This window comes from Chiloscyllium plagiosum, unplaced genomic scaffold (genome assembly GCF_037043375.1).
Source record: "Chiloscyllium plagiosum isolate Xiang-an unplaced genomic scaffold, Cpla_swu_hap1 HiC_scaffold_3, whole genome shotgun sequence".
NCBI lineage: Eukaryota > Metazoa > Chordata > Chondrichthyes > Orectolobiformes > Hemiscylliidae > Chiloscyllium > Chiloscyllium plagiosum.
Window position 1 is genome coordinate 153,389,457 of NW_028270141.1, and position 16,713 is coordinate 153,406,169.

A 16,713-nucleotide genomic window follows, 5' to 3' on the forward strand; every position below is an offset into this window, starting at 1 on the left:
GAGGAAAAATTTCCTCAAATCCTCTCTAAACTTCCTGTCTTCCTGAACCAGAGGACACAGCTTAAAAATAAGGGGTAGGCCATTTAGGACAGAGATGAGGAGAAACTTCTTCACCCAGAGAGTGGTGGCTATGTGGAATGCTCTGCCCCAGAAGGCAGTGGAGGCCCAGTCTCTGGATTCATTTAAGAAAGAGTTGGATAGAGCTCTCAATGATAGTAGAATCAAAGGTAATGAAGAAAAGGCAGGAACAGGATACTGATTGAGGATGATCAGCCATGATCATAATGAATGGTGCAGGCTCGAAGGGCAGAATGGCCTACTCCTGCACCTATTGTCAAATGTCTTTCACCTGAAAATTACGTCCCCTTGTTATTGACTCTTCAGCTATGGGGAATAGTGCCTTCTATCCACCCTTCTGTGCTCCTCATTATCTTATATACTTCAATCAGGTCCCTTGACCCTCTTTGCTTTAAAGAAAACAATCAGAGCTTATCCAGCCTCTGCTTATAGCTAAATAAAAATCGAAAGAACTGTGGATACTCTAAGTTAGAAACAAAAACAGAAATTGCTGGAAAAGCTTAGCAGATCTGTCAGCATCTGTGGAGATAAATCAGGTTTAATGTTTCTGGGCAAGTGACACTTCCTAAGTTCTGAGGAACAGTCACTCAACCCAAAATATTAATTCTGATTTCTCTCCACAGATGCGATCAGACCTGCTGAGCCTTTCCAACAATTTCTGTTTTGGTCTCCTTAATTGTTCTATCCCAAGCAGTAGCCTGACGAACAGGGTGGCATAGTGGTATAGTGTCCAGCATCAAAGACCTGGGTTCATTTCCAGTCTTGGCTGACTGTCTGTGCGGAGTTTGGACATTCTCCTTGTGGCTGCATGGGGTTTCACCCACAGTCCAAACATGTACAGGATAGGTGGATTGGCCCTGCTGAATCCAGGGATGTGTAGGCAGGGTGAGTTAGACTTGGTAAATGTGGAGAATTGGAGATAGGATGGGGTGTTTCAATGGAATGCTCTTTAGAGGGTTGATGCAGAATTGATGAGCCAAATGGCATCTTTCTCTACTGTAGGGATTCTGAGAATTGCTTCTGTACACCCTCCAGTGTGTACAGGAACAAGTTAAATCATTTGGAAACAGTAGAGACAGATGACACTGCCAGTCCGCGAGGCGGCCAGGTCTGTCAATCAAAAGTTGGTGTGGAGGCAGAGCGGAAGAATCGGACATCGCACAGAGCCGTGATAATAGGGTACTCCATAATGAGAGGAACTGACCGGGATTTTTGTGGCAGCAGGCGGGAATTAAGGATGGTGTGTTGCCTTCCTGGTGCCAGGGTTAAAAACATCACAGACAGAGTACAGGAAATCCTCAAGGACGAAGGTGAAGAGCCAGAGGTGGTGGTACTTGCCGGCACAAATGATGTCAGGAAGAAGAGGAGGAACATACCACAGCGGGACTTCGGAGAACTAGGAAGAAGGCTGAAAAGCAGGACGTCCAGGGTGGTTATCTCCGGTTTGCTTCCAGTTCCTCGGGCTGGTGAGGCCAGAAACAGGGAGATAATGGACTTGAATGTGTGGCTGGGGAATTGGTGCAGGAAGCAAGGATTTAAATTGTTGGATCACTGGGGTATGTTTTATGGTAAGCATAAATTATACAAGAGAGACGGTTTGCACCTTAATAGGTTGGGGACCAGCATTCTGGCAGGCAGGTTTGCTACTGCAACACAGCTGCGTTTTAACTAAATAGCGGGGGTGAGGGGACAAACTGGATGTTTAAAAAGGAAATTGAAGGGAAGGTTAGAACAAGGGACAAGGGAAGTCAAGAAAGATGGGGTACTGGGCTAATGGTCGGATACTTGGTAGTGTGGATGAGCAGAGGGATCTTGGTGTCCATGTACACAGATCTCTGAAAGTTGCCACCCAGGTAAATAGTGCGGTGAGGAAGGCATATGGCGTACTGGCTTTTATTGGTAGAGGAATTGAGTTCCGGAGTCCTGAGGTCATGATGCAGTTGTATAAGACTCTGGTACGGCCGCATCTGGAATATTGTGTGCAGTTTTGGTCGCCATACTATAGGAAGGATGTGGAGGCATTGGAACGGGTGCAGAGGAGGTTTACCAGGATGTTGCCTGGTATGGAAGGAAAATCGTATGAGGAAAGACTGAGGCACTTGGGGCTGTTTTCACTAGAGAAAAGAAGGTTTAGGGGTGACTTGATTGAGGTGTACAAGATGATTAGGGGGTTAGATAGGGTCGACAGTATGAACCTTTTCCCGCGTATTGAGTCGGGTATTACAAGGGGGCATAGCTTTAAATTAAGGGGGGGTAGATATAGGACTGATGTTAGGGGTAGGTTCTTCACTCAGCGAGTCGTTAGTTCATGGAATGCCCTGCCAGTAACAGTGGTGGACTCTCCCTCTTTATGGGCATTTAAGAGGGCATTGGATAGGTATATGGAGGATAGTGGATTAGTGTAGTTTAGGTGGGCTTGGATAGGCGCAACATCGAGGGCCCAAGGGCCTGTACTGCGCTGTATTCTTCTATGTTCTATGTTCTATGTAAAGACAACTGTATCAATGAAGCAGAAAACTCAAAAAGGATCATGCTGTAAGGTTGAGTGAAATAGGAGTGATGGGAAGGGTGAGGCCGGTAACAAATTAAAAATACTATATATGAATGCACGAAGCATTAGAAATAAGATGGATGACCTTGAGGCTCTTTTGGAAATTGGCAGATACGATATTGTGGGGATAACTGAGACGTGGCTTCAAGTGGACAGGACCTGGTAAATGAATATTCAAGGTTACACGTGCTATCAGAAGGACAGACTGACGGGCAGAGGGGGTGGGGTGGCCATGTTGGTAAGGGATGATATTCAATCCCTTGCGCGGGGGGACCGAGAATCAGGAGATGTAGAGTCAGTATGGATAGAGCTGAGAAATTCTAAGGATAAAAAAGACCCTCTTGGGAGTTATCTACAGGCCCCCAAACAGTAGTCTGGATGTCAGATGTAAGTTGAATCAGGAGCTGAAATTGGCCTGTCGCAAAGATGTTACTACAGTTGTTATGGGGGATTTCAACATGCAGGTAGACTGGGAGAATCAGGATGGTATTGGACCTCATGAAAGAGACTTTGTGGAGTGCCTCCAAGATGGATTCTTAGAACAGCTGGTGCTGGAGCCTACCAGGGAGAAGGCAATTCTGGATCTGGTATTGTGCAACGAACCAGAATTGATCAGGGACGTCGAAGTGAAGGAGCCATTGGGAAGTAGTGATAATAATACAATAAGCTTTAATCTGCAATTTGAGAGGGAGAGGATACAATCGGAAGTGACAATATTTCAGTTGAATAAAGGGAACTATGGAGCTATGAGGGAGAAGCTGGCCAATGTTCAGTGGTGCAATACCTTAGCAGGGATGATAGTGGAGGAAGCTGAAAATGTGTTGCTGGAAAAGCGCAGCAGGTCAGGCAGCATCCAAGAAACAGGAGAATCGACGTTTCGGGCATAAGCCCTTCCTGAAGGGCTTATTACGGGGAACAAAGAAATGGCAGAAGAATTGAATTGGTACTTCACTGAGGTAACAGTGGCTGAAGGACCTGAACTGAAGGAAATTTATATTTGCCAGGAATTGGTATTGGAGAGACTGTTAGGTCTGAAAGTTGATAAGTCCCCAGGGCCTGATGGTCTACATCACAGTGTACTGAAGGAGGTGGCTCGAGAAATCGTGGATGCGTTGGTGATTATTTTCCAGAGTTCGAAAAATTTGGGATCAGTTCTGCGGATTGGAGGGTGGCTAATGTTGTACCACTTTTTAAGAAAGGTGGGAGAGAGAAAGCAGGAAATTATAGACCAGTTAGTCTGACCTCAGTGGTGGGAAAGATGCTGGAGTCTATTATAAAGGATGAAATTACGACACATCTGGATAGTAGTAACAGGATAGGTCAGAGTCAGCATGGATTTATGAAGGGGAAATCATGCTTGACTAATCTTCTGGAATTTTTTGAGGTTGTAACTCTGAAGATGGACAAGGGAGATCCAGTAGATCTAGTGTACATAGACTTTCAGAAAGCTTTTGATAAAGTCCCACATAGGAGTTTAGTGAGCAAAATTAGGGTGCATGGTATTGGGGGAAAAGTACTAACTTGGATTGAAAGTTGGTTGGCTGATAGGAAACAAAGAGTAGTGATAAACGTCTCCACTTTGGAATTGAAGGCAGTGACCAGTGGGGTACCGGAGGGATCAGTGCTGGGACCGCAGCTTTTTACAATATATATTAATGATATAGAAGATGGTATTAGTAATAACATTAGCGAATTTGCTGATGATACTAAGCTGGGTGGCAGGGTCATATGTGAGGAGGATGTTAGGAGATTACAGGGTGACCTGGACAAGTTAGGTGAGTGGTCAGATGACTGGCAGATGCAGTTTAATGTGGATAAATGTATGGTTATCCACTTTGGTGGCAAGAACAGGAAGGCAGATTATTACCTCAATGGAATCAATTTAGGTAAAGGAGCAGTACAAAGAGATCTGGGTGTTCTTGTACACCAGTCAATGAAGGCAAGCATGCAGTACAGCAGGTAGTGAAGAAGGTTAATAGCATGCTGGCCTTCATAACAAGAGGAATTGAGTATAGAAGCAAAGAGGTTCTTCTGCAGCTGTACAGGGCCCTGGTGAGACCATACCTGGAGTATTGTGAGCAGTTCTGGTCTCCACATTTGAGGAAAGACATTCTGGCTATTGAGGGAGTGCAGCGTAGGTTCACGAGGTCAATTCCTGGAATGGCGGGACTACCTTACGCTGAAAGACTGGAGCGGCTGGGCTTGTATACCCTGAGTTTAGAAGACTGAGAGGGGATCTGATTGAGACATATAAGATCATTAAAGGATTGGACACTCTGGAGGCAGGAAACATGTTTGCGCTGACGGGTAAGAGTCGAACCAGAAGACACAGCTTAAAAATATGGGGTAGACCATTTAGGACAGAGATGAAGAGAAACATCTTCACCCAGAGAGTGGTGGCTGTGTGGAATGCTCTGCCCTAGAAGGCAGTGGAGGCCCAGTCTCTGGATTCATTTAAGAAAGAGTTGGATAGAGCTTTCAAGGATAGAGGAATCCTTGAATATCATCCTTCCTATACGATAGCGACCAAGATTCTGCACACCTCCAACATCAGAATTAGCAGCAGAAGTAGGCCATCTGGCCCTTCAAGCCTGTTCTGCCATTCAATAAGATCATGGCTGATCTTTTGGTCGCATCAGCTCCATTTACCCACCCTCTCACATTATCCCTTGATTCCATTATTGTTCAAAAAAAATCTATCTTAGCTTTAAAATTGTTTACTGAAGTTCCATCAACTACTTTACTGGGCAGAGAATTCCATAGATTTACAACCTTCTGAGTGAAGAAATTCCTTCTCAATTCAGTCCTAAATCTGCTCCCCCTAATTTTCAGGCTACGCCCTCTTGTCCTAATTTCACCTGCCAATGGAATCATCCTCTCCACCTCTATTTTATCTATTCCTTTCATAATTTTATATGTTTCTCTAAGAAACTCACTAAGTTTCAGTGAATATAATCCCAGTCTACTCAGTCTCTCTCATAAGCCAACCCTCTCAACTTCAGAATCAACTGACTGAACCACCTCTGCACCCGCTCTCATACCAGTACATCCTTTCTCAAGTAAGGAGACAAAAACTGCATGTACTACTCCAGGTGTGGTCTCACCAGCACCTTGTACAGCTGCAACGTAACCTCCCTGCTTTTAAACTCAATCCCTTTAGCAATAAAAGACAAAATTCCATTTGCCTCCCTAATTAGTTATTGTACTTGTAGACCTACCCTCTGTGATTCATGCACAAGGACACCCAGGTCCGTCTACATAGCAGCTTACTGCAACTTTCACCTGCTCTTATAATCTGTGCCATAATTGATTAGGGCAAGTTTCCTTACACTGCACACATTGGCCTTGAATCACACAGCTAGCCTTCTTCTACCACGCTCTGTCGCCTACCTTTGAGCTAATTTTGGATCCAACCTGCTAAGTTACCCTGGATTGGATGTGACGATGCTACTCCTTTTACGAGGCTATGTTGTTCTTGTTTTCTTTTCAGAGGGTCATCAAGGCAGAGGTTCTGATTTGTCTAGAAATATCTACTTGAAAAAGCTTTTAAATGTTTATTTTAAATACTTGTAAAATGAATGGAGAGTGGCCAGTTCTCCCAGTTCAGGATTTGGTTTGGTTTTAGCAAGCTATATTGTTTGCAGTTGGCAAACCAAGTTTTAGCTTGGAATCCAGAGAAGCTGCTGGGGACCCAAAGAAGCAGTTCCATGCTGAACCCCTGTCTCTCTCTGACATCTCTCCTGTGAGATCCTGTGTGATTTTGCCTTTTTTTTGTCAAGAGGGTGTTTATGGGAATTGTTGCAAGTATTTGGAATAGTATCATTAAGTTGCAATAGAGTCAAGTGGATTTTCAGATAGGTTAAGTTATTGCAAAATTAGTTCTGTTTTGGGTTTGTGCTTCACTCAGTAATCTGAAAATAAATCCTCTTTTGTTAAAAAATGAGTGCTTGGGCCAGCTGCATCACTCCTGGAATACCCACAACACACCTACTTAAAACAACTAGAAAAGTTAGGGTCTGGGCTACCTTCTTGAAATACTTTGAGGGGGTTTTGCCTGGTCCATAACATGCATGAACTTTTACCTTCTCTCATTATGGGAGCTTGTCATCTATGGAACTAAGTCAAAGCTGAACATAACATTTTGGCAGTAAATCACTCATTAAAGGATTTGAAAAATTCAATTACTTTAGTACCTTTAGTTCCTTACAGGAATCTGCTCAACTTTAAATTTACGGTAATTATTTTCAAACACTAATGAAAATTTAATTTTAAAGTATTTGCATTTAAATGATAACACAAACATGGTTCAATGTTTTATTGCATTTTCTGTATTTGATATTGTTCTGTCTGCCAAAAAAAATGTTGCTTGAGATCATTGCCTTTTCTGCAAGAATCCTTATTTTTACATGCATTCCTATCACATCAGGTTAGTACTTCTGGTCTTTATCAGATGATTCTACTTCGCATTTGACTCTGACAACATCATTTCATCATCTGATGTATAGTTCTGAGATTAAACCCAGAATTGGTGTACAACTGTCCTTTCCTTCCAATTGTAGTGTCACAGTCATGCAGCACAGAAGCAGATTCTTTGGTCCAATCAGTCCATGCCAAACATAATCCTAAACTAAACTAGTCCAACTTGGCCCATATACTTCGAGACATTTCCTATTCATGTATTGATATGAATGTTTTTTAAACCTCCTAACTGCACTCACATCCATTGTTTTCTCTGGAAGTTCATTTCACACATGAACCATTCTCTGTGTGAAAAAAAGTAAATTTTTAAAAAATCTTTCCCCTCTCACCTTAAACATTATGTCCCCTTGTCTTAAAAGTCCACAGCCTAGGGAAAAAGCACTTACATTCAATTTATCTGTACACTCATTATTTTATAAACCTTTATCAGATCACCTTTCAACCTTTGCACCTCAGTGAAAAAAAGTCCCAGTGTATCCAGTTTCTTTTTATAATTCAAACCTTCCATTTGTAGCAACATCTTGGGAAATCTCCAGCCTAATAATATCCTTCCTATCAGAGGGAGACCAGAACTGACCAGAGCACTCCTGAAGAGGCCTCACCAATGTCCCATACAACCTAAACATAATGACCAAACTCGTATACAAAAAGATCTGAGCAATGAAGGCAAGCATGCTAAATGCTTTCTTAACCACCCTGTCTATATGTGATGCAAACTCCAAAGAAGTTTGGATCTGGCATGGTTGTCCATTGCCTGCAATATTTCTGGGTGTCATAGGTTGTAGGGAAGTCTTACTGGAAGCATTCAAGGTGCTGGTGATTTTGATTTATTTATTGTTGTCATGTGCACTGAGACAGTTAAAAAGTGTTGTTTTGGTATGTTTTACAGGCAGATCACACCATGCAAAGTGCATCAGGGTAGCACCATCTGGAGTATTGCGAACAATTTTGGTCCTTTTATTTAGGGATGATATTTTTTGATCAGAGGCAGTTCAGAGAAGGCTCAGTATAATGATCACTGGCATGGAAGAACTATCTTAACAGCAAAAGCTAAACAGATTGGGAGTCTACCCATTGCAGCTAAGAAGAATGAGAGGTGATTTCAATGAAACACAAGATTCTTAAGAGGTTTAATGCAAGAAATGCTGAGAGGATTTTTCTCCACATGTGACAGCCTAGGAGGTAAAAACAATGACTGCAGATGCTGGAAACCAGATTCTGGATTAGTGATGCTGGAAGAGCACAGCAGTTCAGGCAGCATCCAAGGAGCAGCGAAATCGACGTTTCGGGCAAAAGCCCTTCATCAGGAATAAAGGCAGTGAGCCTGAAGCGTGGAGAGATAAGCTAGAGGAGGGTGGGGGTGGGGAGAAAGTAGCATAGAGTACAATGGGTGAGTGGGGGAGGGGATGAAGGTGATAGGTCAGGGAGGAGAGGGTGGAGTGGATAGGTGGAAAAGGAGATAGGCAGGTTGGACAAGTCCGGACAAGTCATGGGGACAGTGCTGAGCTGGAAGTTTGGAACTAGGGTGCGGTGGGGGAAGGAGAAATGAGGAAACTGGTGAAGTCCACATTGATGCCCTGGGGTTGAAGTGTTCCGGCGGGAGATGAGGCGTTCTTCCTCCAGGCGTCTGGTGGTAAGGGAGCGGCGGTGAAGGAGGCCCAGGACCTCCATGTCTTCGGCAGAGTGGGAGGGGGAGTTGAAATGTTGGGCCATGGGGCGGTGTGGTTGATTGGTGCGGGTGTCCCGGAGATGTTCCCTAAAGCACTCTGCTAGGAGGCGCCCAGTCTCCCCAATGTAGTGGAGACCGCATCAGGAGCAACGGATACAATAAATGATATTAGTGGATGTGCAGGTGAAACTTTGATGGACGTGAAAGGCTCCTTTAGGGCCTTGGATAGAGGTGAGGGAGGAGGTGCAGGTTTTACAGTTCCTGCGGTGGCAGGGGAAAGTACCCCTCCAACTGTAACAAATACAGAACGCCCCTGGTGCTCACCTTCCACCCTACCAACCTTCGCATAAACCAAATCATCCGCCGACAGTTCCGCCACCTCCAAAAAGACCCCACCACCAGGGATATATTTCCCTCCCCACCGCTCTCCCCCTTCCGCAAAGACCGTTCCCTCCGTGACTACCTGGTCAGTTCCACACCCCCCTATAACCCACCCTCCCAACCTGGCACTTTCCCCTGCCACCGCAGGAACTGTAAAACCTGCACCCACACCTCCTCCCTCACCTCTATCCAAGGCCCTAAAGGAGCCTTCCACGTCCATCAAAGTTTCACCTGCATATCCACTAATATCATTTATTGTATCCTTTGCTCCCGATGCGGTCTCCTCTACATTGGGGAAACTGGGCACCTTCTAGCAGAGCGCTTTAGGAAACATCTCCAAGACACCCGCACCAATCAACCACACCGCCCTGTGGCCCAACATTTCAACTCCCCCTCCCACTCTGCCGAGGACATGGAGGTCCTGGGCCTCCTTCACCGCCGATCCCTCACCACCAGATGCCTGGAGGAAGAACGCCTCATCTTCTGCCTCGGAACACTTAACCCCAGGGCATCAATGTGGACTTCAACAGTTTCCTTATTTCCCCTTCCCCCACCGTACCCTAGTTCCAAACTTCCAGCTCAGCACTGTCCCCATGACTTGTCCGGACTTGTCCGACCTGCCTATCTCCTTTTCCACCTATCCACTCCACCCTCTCCTCCCTGACCTATCACCTTCATCCCCTCCCCCACTCACCATTGTACTCTATGCTACTTTCTCCCCACCCCCACCCTCCTCTAGCTTATCTCTCCACGCTTCAGGCTCACTGCCTTTATTCCTGATGAAGGGCTTTTGCCCGAAACGTCAATTTTGCTGCTCCTTGGATGTTGCCTGAACTGCTGTGCTCTTCCAGCACCACTAATCCAGCAAGTGACAGCCTAGGTCTAACTGGCATAATCTCAGCAGAAAGAGGCACAAATTTAAGAGATGAGGAAGAATTTCTTCTTTCAGAAGGTTGTCAGTCTTTGGAATGCCTTGCCAGAGGCAACAGCATCCTTTTTATTGATTGATTAATTGATTTGTTGTTGTCACATATACTGAGGTACAGTGAAAAGTGTTGTTTTGTGTGCTATATAAGAAGATTATACCATACAAAGTGCATCAGGGTGGCAGAACAGAGTGCAAAATACTGTGTTACAGCCACAAAGAAGGTGCAGAGAGAGAGAGAGATCAGAATTAACATGTGAAAGGTCCATTCAACAGTCTGGTAACAGCAGGGAAGAAGGTGTTCTTGAAACTTTTTGTACGTGTATTGAAACTTTTATATCTTTTGCCTAATGGAAGAGGGTGAAAGAGAGCATATCTGGGACTGGAAGGGTCTTTGATTATGTTGGTGGCTTTTCTGAGGCAGTGGGAAGTTATAGATGAGTCAATGGATGAAAGGCTGATTTGCGTGGTGGACTGGGCTGTGCTTACAACCCTCTGTAGTTTCTTTTGGTTTTACGAAGAGCAGTTGCCATACTACACTGAGATACATCCAGACATGATGTTTTCTATGGGGCATCTGTAACAATTGGAAATGTCCTTGTAGACCAAATTTCCTTAGCCTCTTGAGGAAGTAGAAATGTTGTTGTGCTTTCTTGACTATTGCGTCAACGTGGGTGGATCAGAACAGATTGTTGGTGATCATCATTCCCTGGAACTTGATGCTCTGTACCATCTCCACCTCAGCATCACTAATGCAGACAGGGATGTTCCCTCCACTCGGTCTCCTGAAGTCAATGACCTGGTCCTTCATTTGCTGTTGATGGAGAGATTTTTATCTTTGCATAATGCTGCTAAGCACTCAATCTCTTACGTGCATTCTGTCATGTCATTGTTTGAGACATGACCTAGAATGGTGGTACTATCAGCAAACTTGTAAATGGAGTTGGGGCAAAATTTGGCCACACAGTCATGAGTTTGTAACGAGTACAGTAGGGGGCTGAGTACACAGCCTTGCGGAGCACCAGTATTGAGGATTATGGGGGATGTTCTTACTGATTGCAGGCTATGGTTTAGGAAGCTGAAGATCTAGTTGCAGAGGGTGGGAGATGAAACCTCAGAGTTTAGAGATGTGTTTCTTTGCATTTGTAGTGTTGAAGGTGGAACTATCATCAATACGTAGGAGCCTGACATAGGTAAACTCTTAATCAAGCTGTTCCAGGGATGAGTGTAAGGCCAGGGCTATGGACTTGTTGCGATGGTAAATGAATTGCAATGGATCAAGGCAATTTTGCTGGTTGAAGTTGATGTGAGCCATGACTGACTTCTCGAAGCACTTCATTATTTTGGAGATTAGAATCACCAAGTGATAGTCATTGAGGCATGCTGCATGATTTTTCTTTGGCATTGGGCTGATGCTGGTATTCTTAAAGCAGGTGGGGACTTCAGATCGTAGGAAAGAAAACTTAAAGACACCTACAAATACTCCCACCAGCTGGTCCACACAAGATTTGAGTGCACAGCCAGGGACTCCACATGGGCAAGTCACTTTTCTTGGGTTCATTCTCAAAATGGCTGATTAAATATCTGCAGCGGTCACCATTGGTACAAGTGAATCTGAAGTCATTAGTTTAGAAGACATCATTTCACTGGCCTCCTGTTCAAAGAGAGTTTAGAATGCATTGAGCTCGTTGGATAGAGATGTACTGTTGCCTGTAATTCTGTTCAACTTCGCTTTGTAGCTCATTATGTCATGTAAGCCTTGCCACAAACAATAGGTGTCTATATTGTTTTTCTGGGTCTCAAGCTTAGTTTGGTTTTGTTGCTTGGTGTCTCAGATGGCTTCACAGAAGTTGTACCTGTATATCCTGTACAGGTTAGAGTTGCCCGATTTGTACACGTCAGACCTGGGCTTCTCAGATTAACTTCTTCAGTACACAGTTACTAATGAAGTCTGTAACGGCAGTGGCAAACTTGTTCAGGATCGCCATTGATATCTCGAATATGGACCAATCCACTGACTATAAGCAATCCTGTAAAAGCTCTACTGTTCCCTCAGACCAATGCTGCATCACTTTTTGTACCGTGTCCTCAATTCCTATTTGTAAGCTGGGAGGAGGAATACGTGTTGTGATCTGATTTTCCAAAATATGGATGGCAGTGGAGTGATAGGTATCTTTGAAAGTTATATAGCAATGGTGGAGGATGTTCAGATCTCTGGTGGGACAGGAGATATGTTGATGGCATTTTGGTAGCACATTTTCAAGGTTGGCCTCGTTGAAGTTATTGGCTATGATGAACACAGCCTTGGGGTCTTCTGTCAGAAGACCATTTGTAGCATTGTTTATTTCATCAAGTGCACTCTTTACTTGTTCATGGGGTGGGATGTAGATTGCTCACAGGATAGCAGAGGTGAACTTGCGCAGCTGTTCATAGGGATGGCATTTTACTGTAAGATATTTTAGGTCCAGAGAGCAGTCACCTGGAGGGAGGACCTGAACCCCAAAGTTTCAGTCGTGTCTGAAGTTCAGTGTTTCCTGGGTAGGTGGCTGCTCTTAGATGATCCCACATATTGGTGGAGAGGTCTGCTGCTCAAAATGTAAGTGAGTGCTCCCAATGACGTTCTGGGCACCAGTTACAGTTCCGGGAGGTCTTGTGGCCAGATCGGTCAGGCCTCCTTGATGTTAGATCACTGTGGGGGCCAGTGGTTTTTATGTATTTAGGGTTGAGACAGACAGATTCTTGATCAATAGAGGAATCTAGAATTTGGGGAATGGACAGGACAGTGGATATAAGAAATGTTGGATCAGCCATGATTCTATTGATTGATTGAGCAGGCTTAAGGGGTTGAATGGTATTATAGGTTAAGATTTCATGCTTTTCTGAGTGCTGGGAATTTTCTTTCTTGTGGCTTCACTGACGTCAGTCTTCTGGTCAGTTTTTATACTTGCTGCTGCTCTTGCAATTTTTCTGACACTTTGATAACTCTTCAAATTACTTGCTTTTCTTAGCTTTGAATTTGTCTTCAACTTCTGGATTTGTTAATTCTCTTGGCATTTTCTCTACCACTATCCTTTGTGTTATACTCTATGTTTGGGAATGTAGTCTGCCAGAAGTGTGCTATTTAAGTTCATGCATTAATTCTTTATTTACAGCTAGATCATTGCATACATTCCCTTCACATAAAGTTAAAACCTCTCTTTCAGATTTCTCTAGTTTCTCACATGACTGTGAGATTCTTATTTTTACATAATAACAAATCTTTTTGATGTTAACACCAATACGTATACACAGGAAAAATCTGAAGATTTTCTCTTTGTGCGGTTTTCTTTTTGCTGAAGGAGCAAAGAGAAAACCGCACAATAGCTCAGATCTTACCTGAAGTGCAGAAAGATAGTCATGGTTTCCAGAAGTCAGCTATTAAAGTCAGATATTAAATATCAGGATAGAATTTCTTGAGGACAGAAGAATGAGGGACAACCTTATTGAAACATGTAAGATTCTTAGTACTTGACAAGGTCGATGAGGAAAACTTGTTTCCCCTTGTGGGTGGATCTGGAAGAGATGGCATAATCTCAGAATAAGGGATCATCCTTAAGAAAGAAATAAGAAATTTCTTCTCTCAGAGGTTTATGAATTTGTATAATTTTTTACTGCAGAGCACTGAAAGCTGAGTCATTAAATATATTCAAGCCTGAGACAGATAAACTTTTAATCAGTAAGGAATTAAGGGTGATGGGGAAAGGCAGAAAAGTGAAATTGAGCATGATCAGATCATCCATAATCTTACTGAATGATACAACAGATTCGATGGACCGAATGGCCTGCTTCTGCTTCTACTTCATATAGTTTTATGGATGCGTTATCAGCGTAACTGTGATCAATTGATTCATTAATGAGTATGGCTTCTCACTGACAAATCCATAGTTTCCACCTTTATTTGTTGTTATAATAAGAAACAACAACACTTGGTTATTGTGCAGACTTGAACATAGATATCTTGCCAAAAATTGCATTGTACTGGTCATCTTTGGTGACATGTTGGTGAAATGATTATATGACGATATTTCAGAAGCATTTCACAAAATCAGTTCAAATTCCGCAATGACAGTTTGACAATAGAGATAAATTATTTTAAAAGGTTTGGAAATAAATGATTAGCACCCTCACTGTTTGTGCCACACCCATCAAATGTGCACATGCCTCAGACCTATTCATTGCCTGTTTTCAGGAGAAAGAATGTATTGTAGGAGGAAGAAATAATCTTCTAAGATAATAAAACTTTATTGAGTGGCAGAGACAATTCTGGAGATAAATAACACATCCTCCTCTCCAGGTCCTGAAGAAGGGTTACACCCGAAATGTAGATTTCTCCACCTCCTGACGCTGCCTGGTCTACTATGTTCTTCGAGCCTCCTGCCTGTCAATTTTGGATTCCAGCATCTGCAGTTTTTTTGTCTCTGACCTCTCTCCTCTCAACATCTGACATTGTGATATTGCAGAATCCTTTTTTGTCATCCAGAAAATACATGTCTTTGGAAAAAAAAAACTGTCACCCTTCCTAAAAACTATTTGGTCATACAATTGTGGTTTGACAATATATAAACGTTGCTTGTACCTGTTGCTGAGTAAAGAGTTCAAAATCATTAAACTGTCCTCCATCATTGTTATGATTTCTGCTGTCTCTGTTCCTTTTAGCAATAGTTCACCTCGAGCCTTAAACATCGAGAAACTTAGCGTCTGACTGACCCAAATCTGCATCACCTGAGTCAATTTTGCCTCAATATCCTTCTCTTTCACAGACGATATGCAGATATCCTGAAAGTTATTAAAAGATAAAAGGTATCATTAATTATTAAATTTTTGAATGATCACAGAATTATTAGCTGAAATAAAGGCATTCATGTCGGGTCAGGTGATTGAAAAAACTATTCACTTAGATTTACAGTTAGCTACAGTCATATAAACTTTACACCTAATCAGGAAAACCAGACTTTGAGAAGTCTGCTATTTAAAAGGTAAACTATTCAAACATTCCTTTCCATAATTACTTCTAAAACTTCATAGAATCTGGAAAAGTTCCAAGTGATTAGAAAATCACAAATGTGATTTTTTTTCAGAAACAAGGGAGGAAGAAATCTGTTAGTCTAACATTTGTCATAGGGAAAATGCTATAATTTCTTATTAAGAAATTAACAGCAGGATATTTGGAAAATCATTACATAATCACTCAGAAGCAATGTGGATTTGTGAAAGAGAAATCATTTTTGACTAATTTATTACAGTTTTTGAGGAAATAACAAAGGGTGAATAAAAGGGAGTCAATGGATATGGTGTACTTGCACTTACTTCACAAATTAGGAGGTCATGCTGTAGGTGATAACAAAGCAGAATGGGTACAAAATTGTTTAGCTAACAGAAACCTAAGAGTAGGCATAAACTGATCATTTTTCAGTTGGCACACTGGAGTTAGTTTCAACTATTTACAATTTATCAATCACTTGGATCAATGGATCAAATGTATTGTGGCTAAATTTGCTGATGACAAAGATAGGGAGAAAAGTAAATTGTCAAGAGGGCATAATAAGAACACAAGGGATTTATTTAGTTTAGGTAGATGGACAAAAAAACTCAGATAAATAAATAGCATGTGGAAAAATCTGAACTTTTCACTTTGGCAATAAAAATAGAAATACTAAATAGATTTCCAGACCTCTACTGTACAGGAGCATTTGATTGTCCTGAATCAGATACAGCAAGTGATTAGGAAGGCAAATGGAGTGTTGAAGTTAATTGCAAGAGGAATCAAAAATAAAAGTATGGAAGTTTCTTCAAACTCCTGAACACCTGTCCTAATAGCACTGTGGGTGTATCTATACTAAATGACCACAGTGGTGCAAGAAGATAGCTTACCACAACCTGACATAACAGCAAAATCAGCAATGCTCGTATCTCATGAAAGAATTTTTGAAAAGTGTTGCTGCAACTATACAAGATTTTGCTCAGATCATATCTGGAGTACTGGGTACAATTTGGTATCTCTGATTAAGCTATATATTTGTGGTAGAAACTGTTCAGAGAACGTTCACATGACTGAGATGAAGTGGCTATCTTATGAGATAAGAGTGAGAAGTTTAGGCTTATCCCCAGTTTAGACATAACATCATAACATGCATTTGTGATGTCATTATGATCAGAGATGCATCGCGATTTCAGAAATGGAGATGTATGAAAAAGATCCTTTTTTCTTTGCCTTCCTGTCTCTATGTTGCAGTTGCAGATGTGGACAAGGAGTGAGCACAGGCCCTACTTGTATTAAGGGGGAAAGTACCAGACGTATGGCTGTGGTATTCCCTGATTGTCACTACTGGCCATTGTAGTATTTGCCACCACTTCCAGTATGTGGTTCAGAATAAGAGTTGCTTGAGATAGTTCACTTCCACCATTCCTCCTTTGTCTATACCATGTTTCAGGCCTGTCCAATGATCAGTGGGTGAGGATGCACCACTAGATTATTTACTGAAGAGACTCTTATTTAATGATATAGCTCATTACATGATTGCAAGAAGTACAACTATGTGCAAGTCAGACAAAATTAATAAGACACTCAGGAGCTGTACAGAATATATTGGC

General features: G+C 42.5%; 1 protein-coding gene across 1 annotated transcript in view; it reads right to left on the reverse strand.

Annotated features, from left to right (window-relative positions):
- Positions 1-16,713, reverse strand: part of LOC122540179 (dynein axonemal heavy chain 8-like) — a 1,258,818-nt gene that overhangs the window by 570,426 nt on the left and 671,679 nt on the right. The window contains exon 35 of the mRNA XM_087976819.1: positions 14,699-14,898. Within this exon, the coding sequence (XP_087832945.1) occupies positions 14,699-14,898 (200 nt within the window). The remainder of the gene's footprint in view (positions 1-14,698; positions 14,899-16,713) is intronic.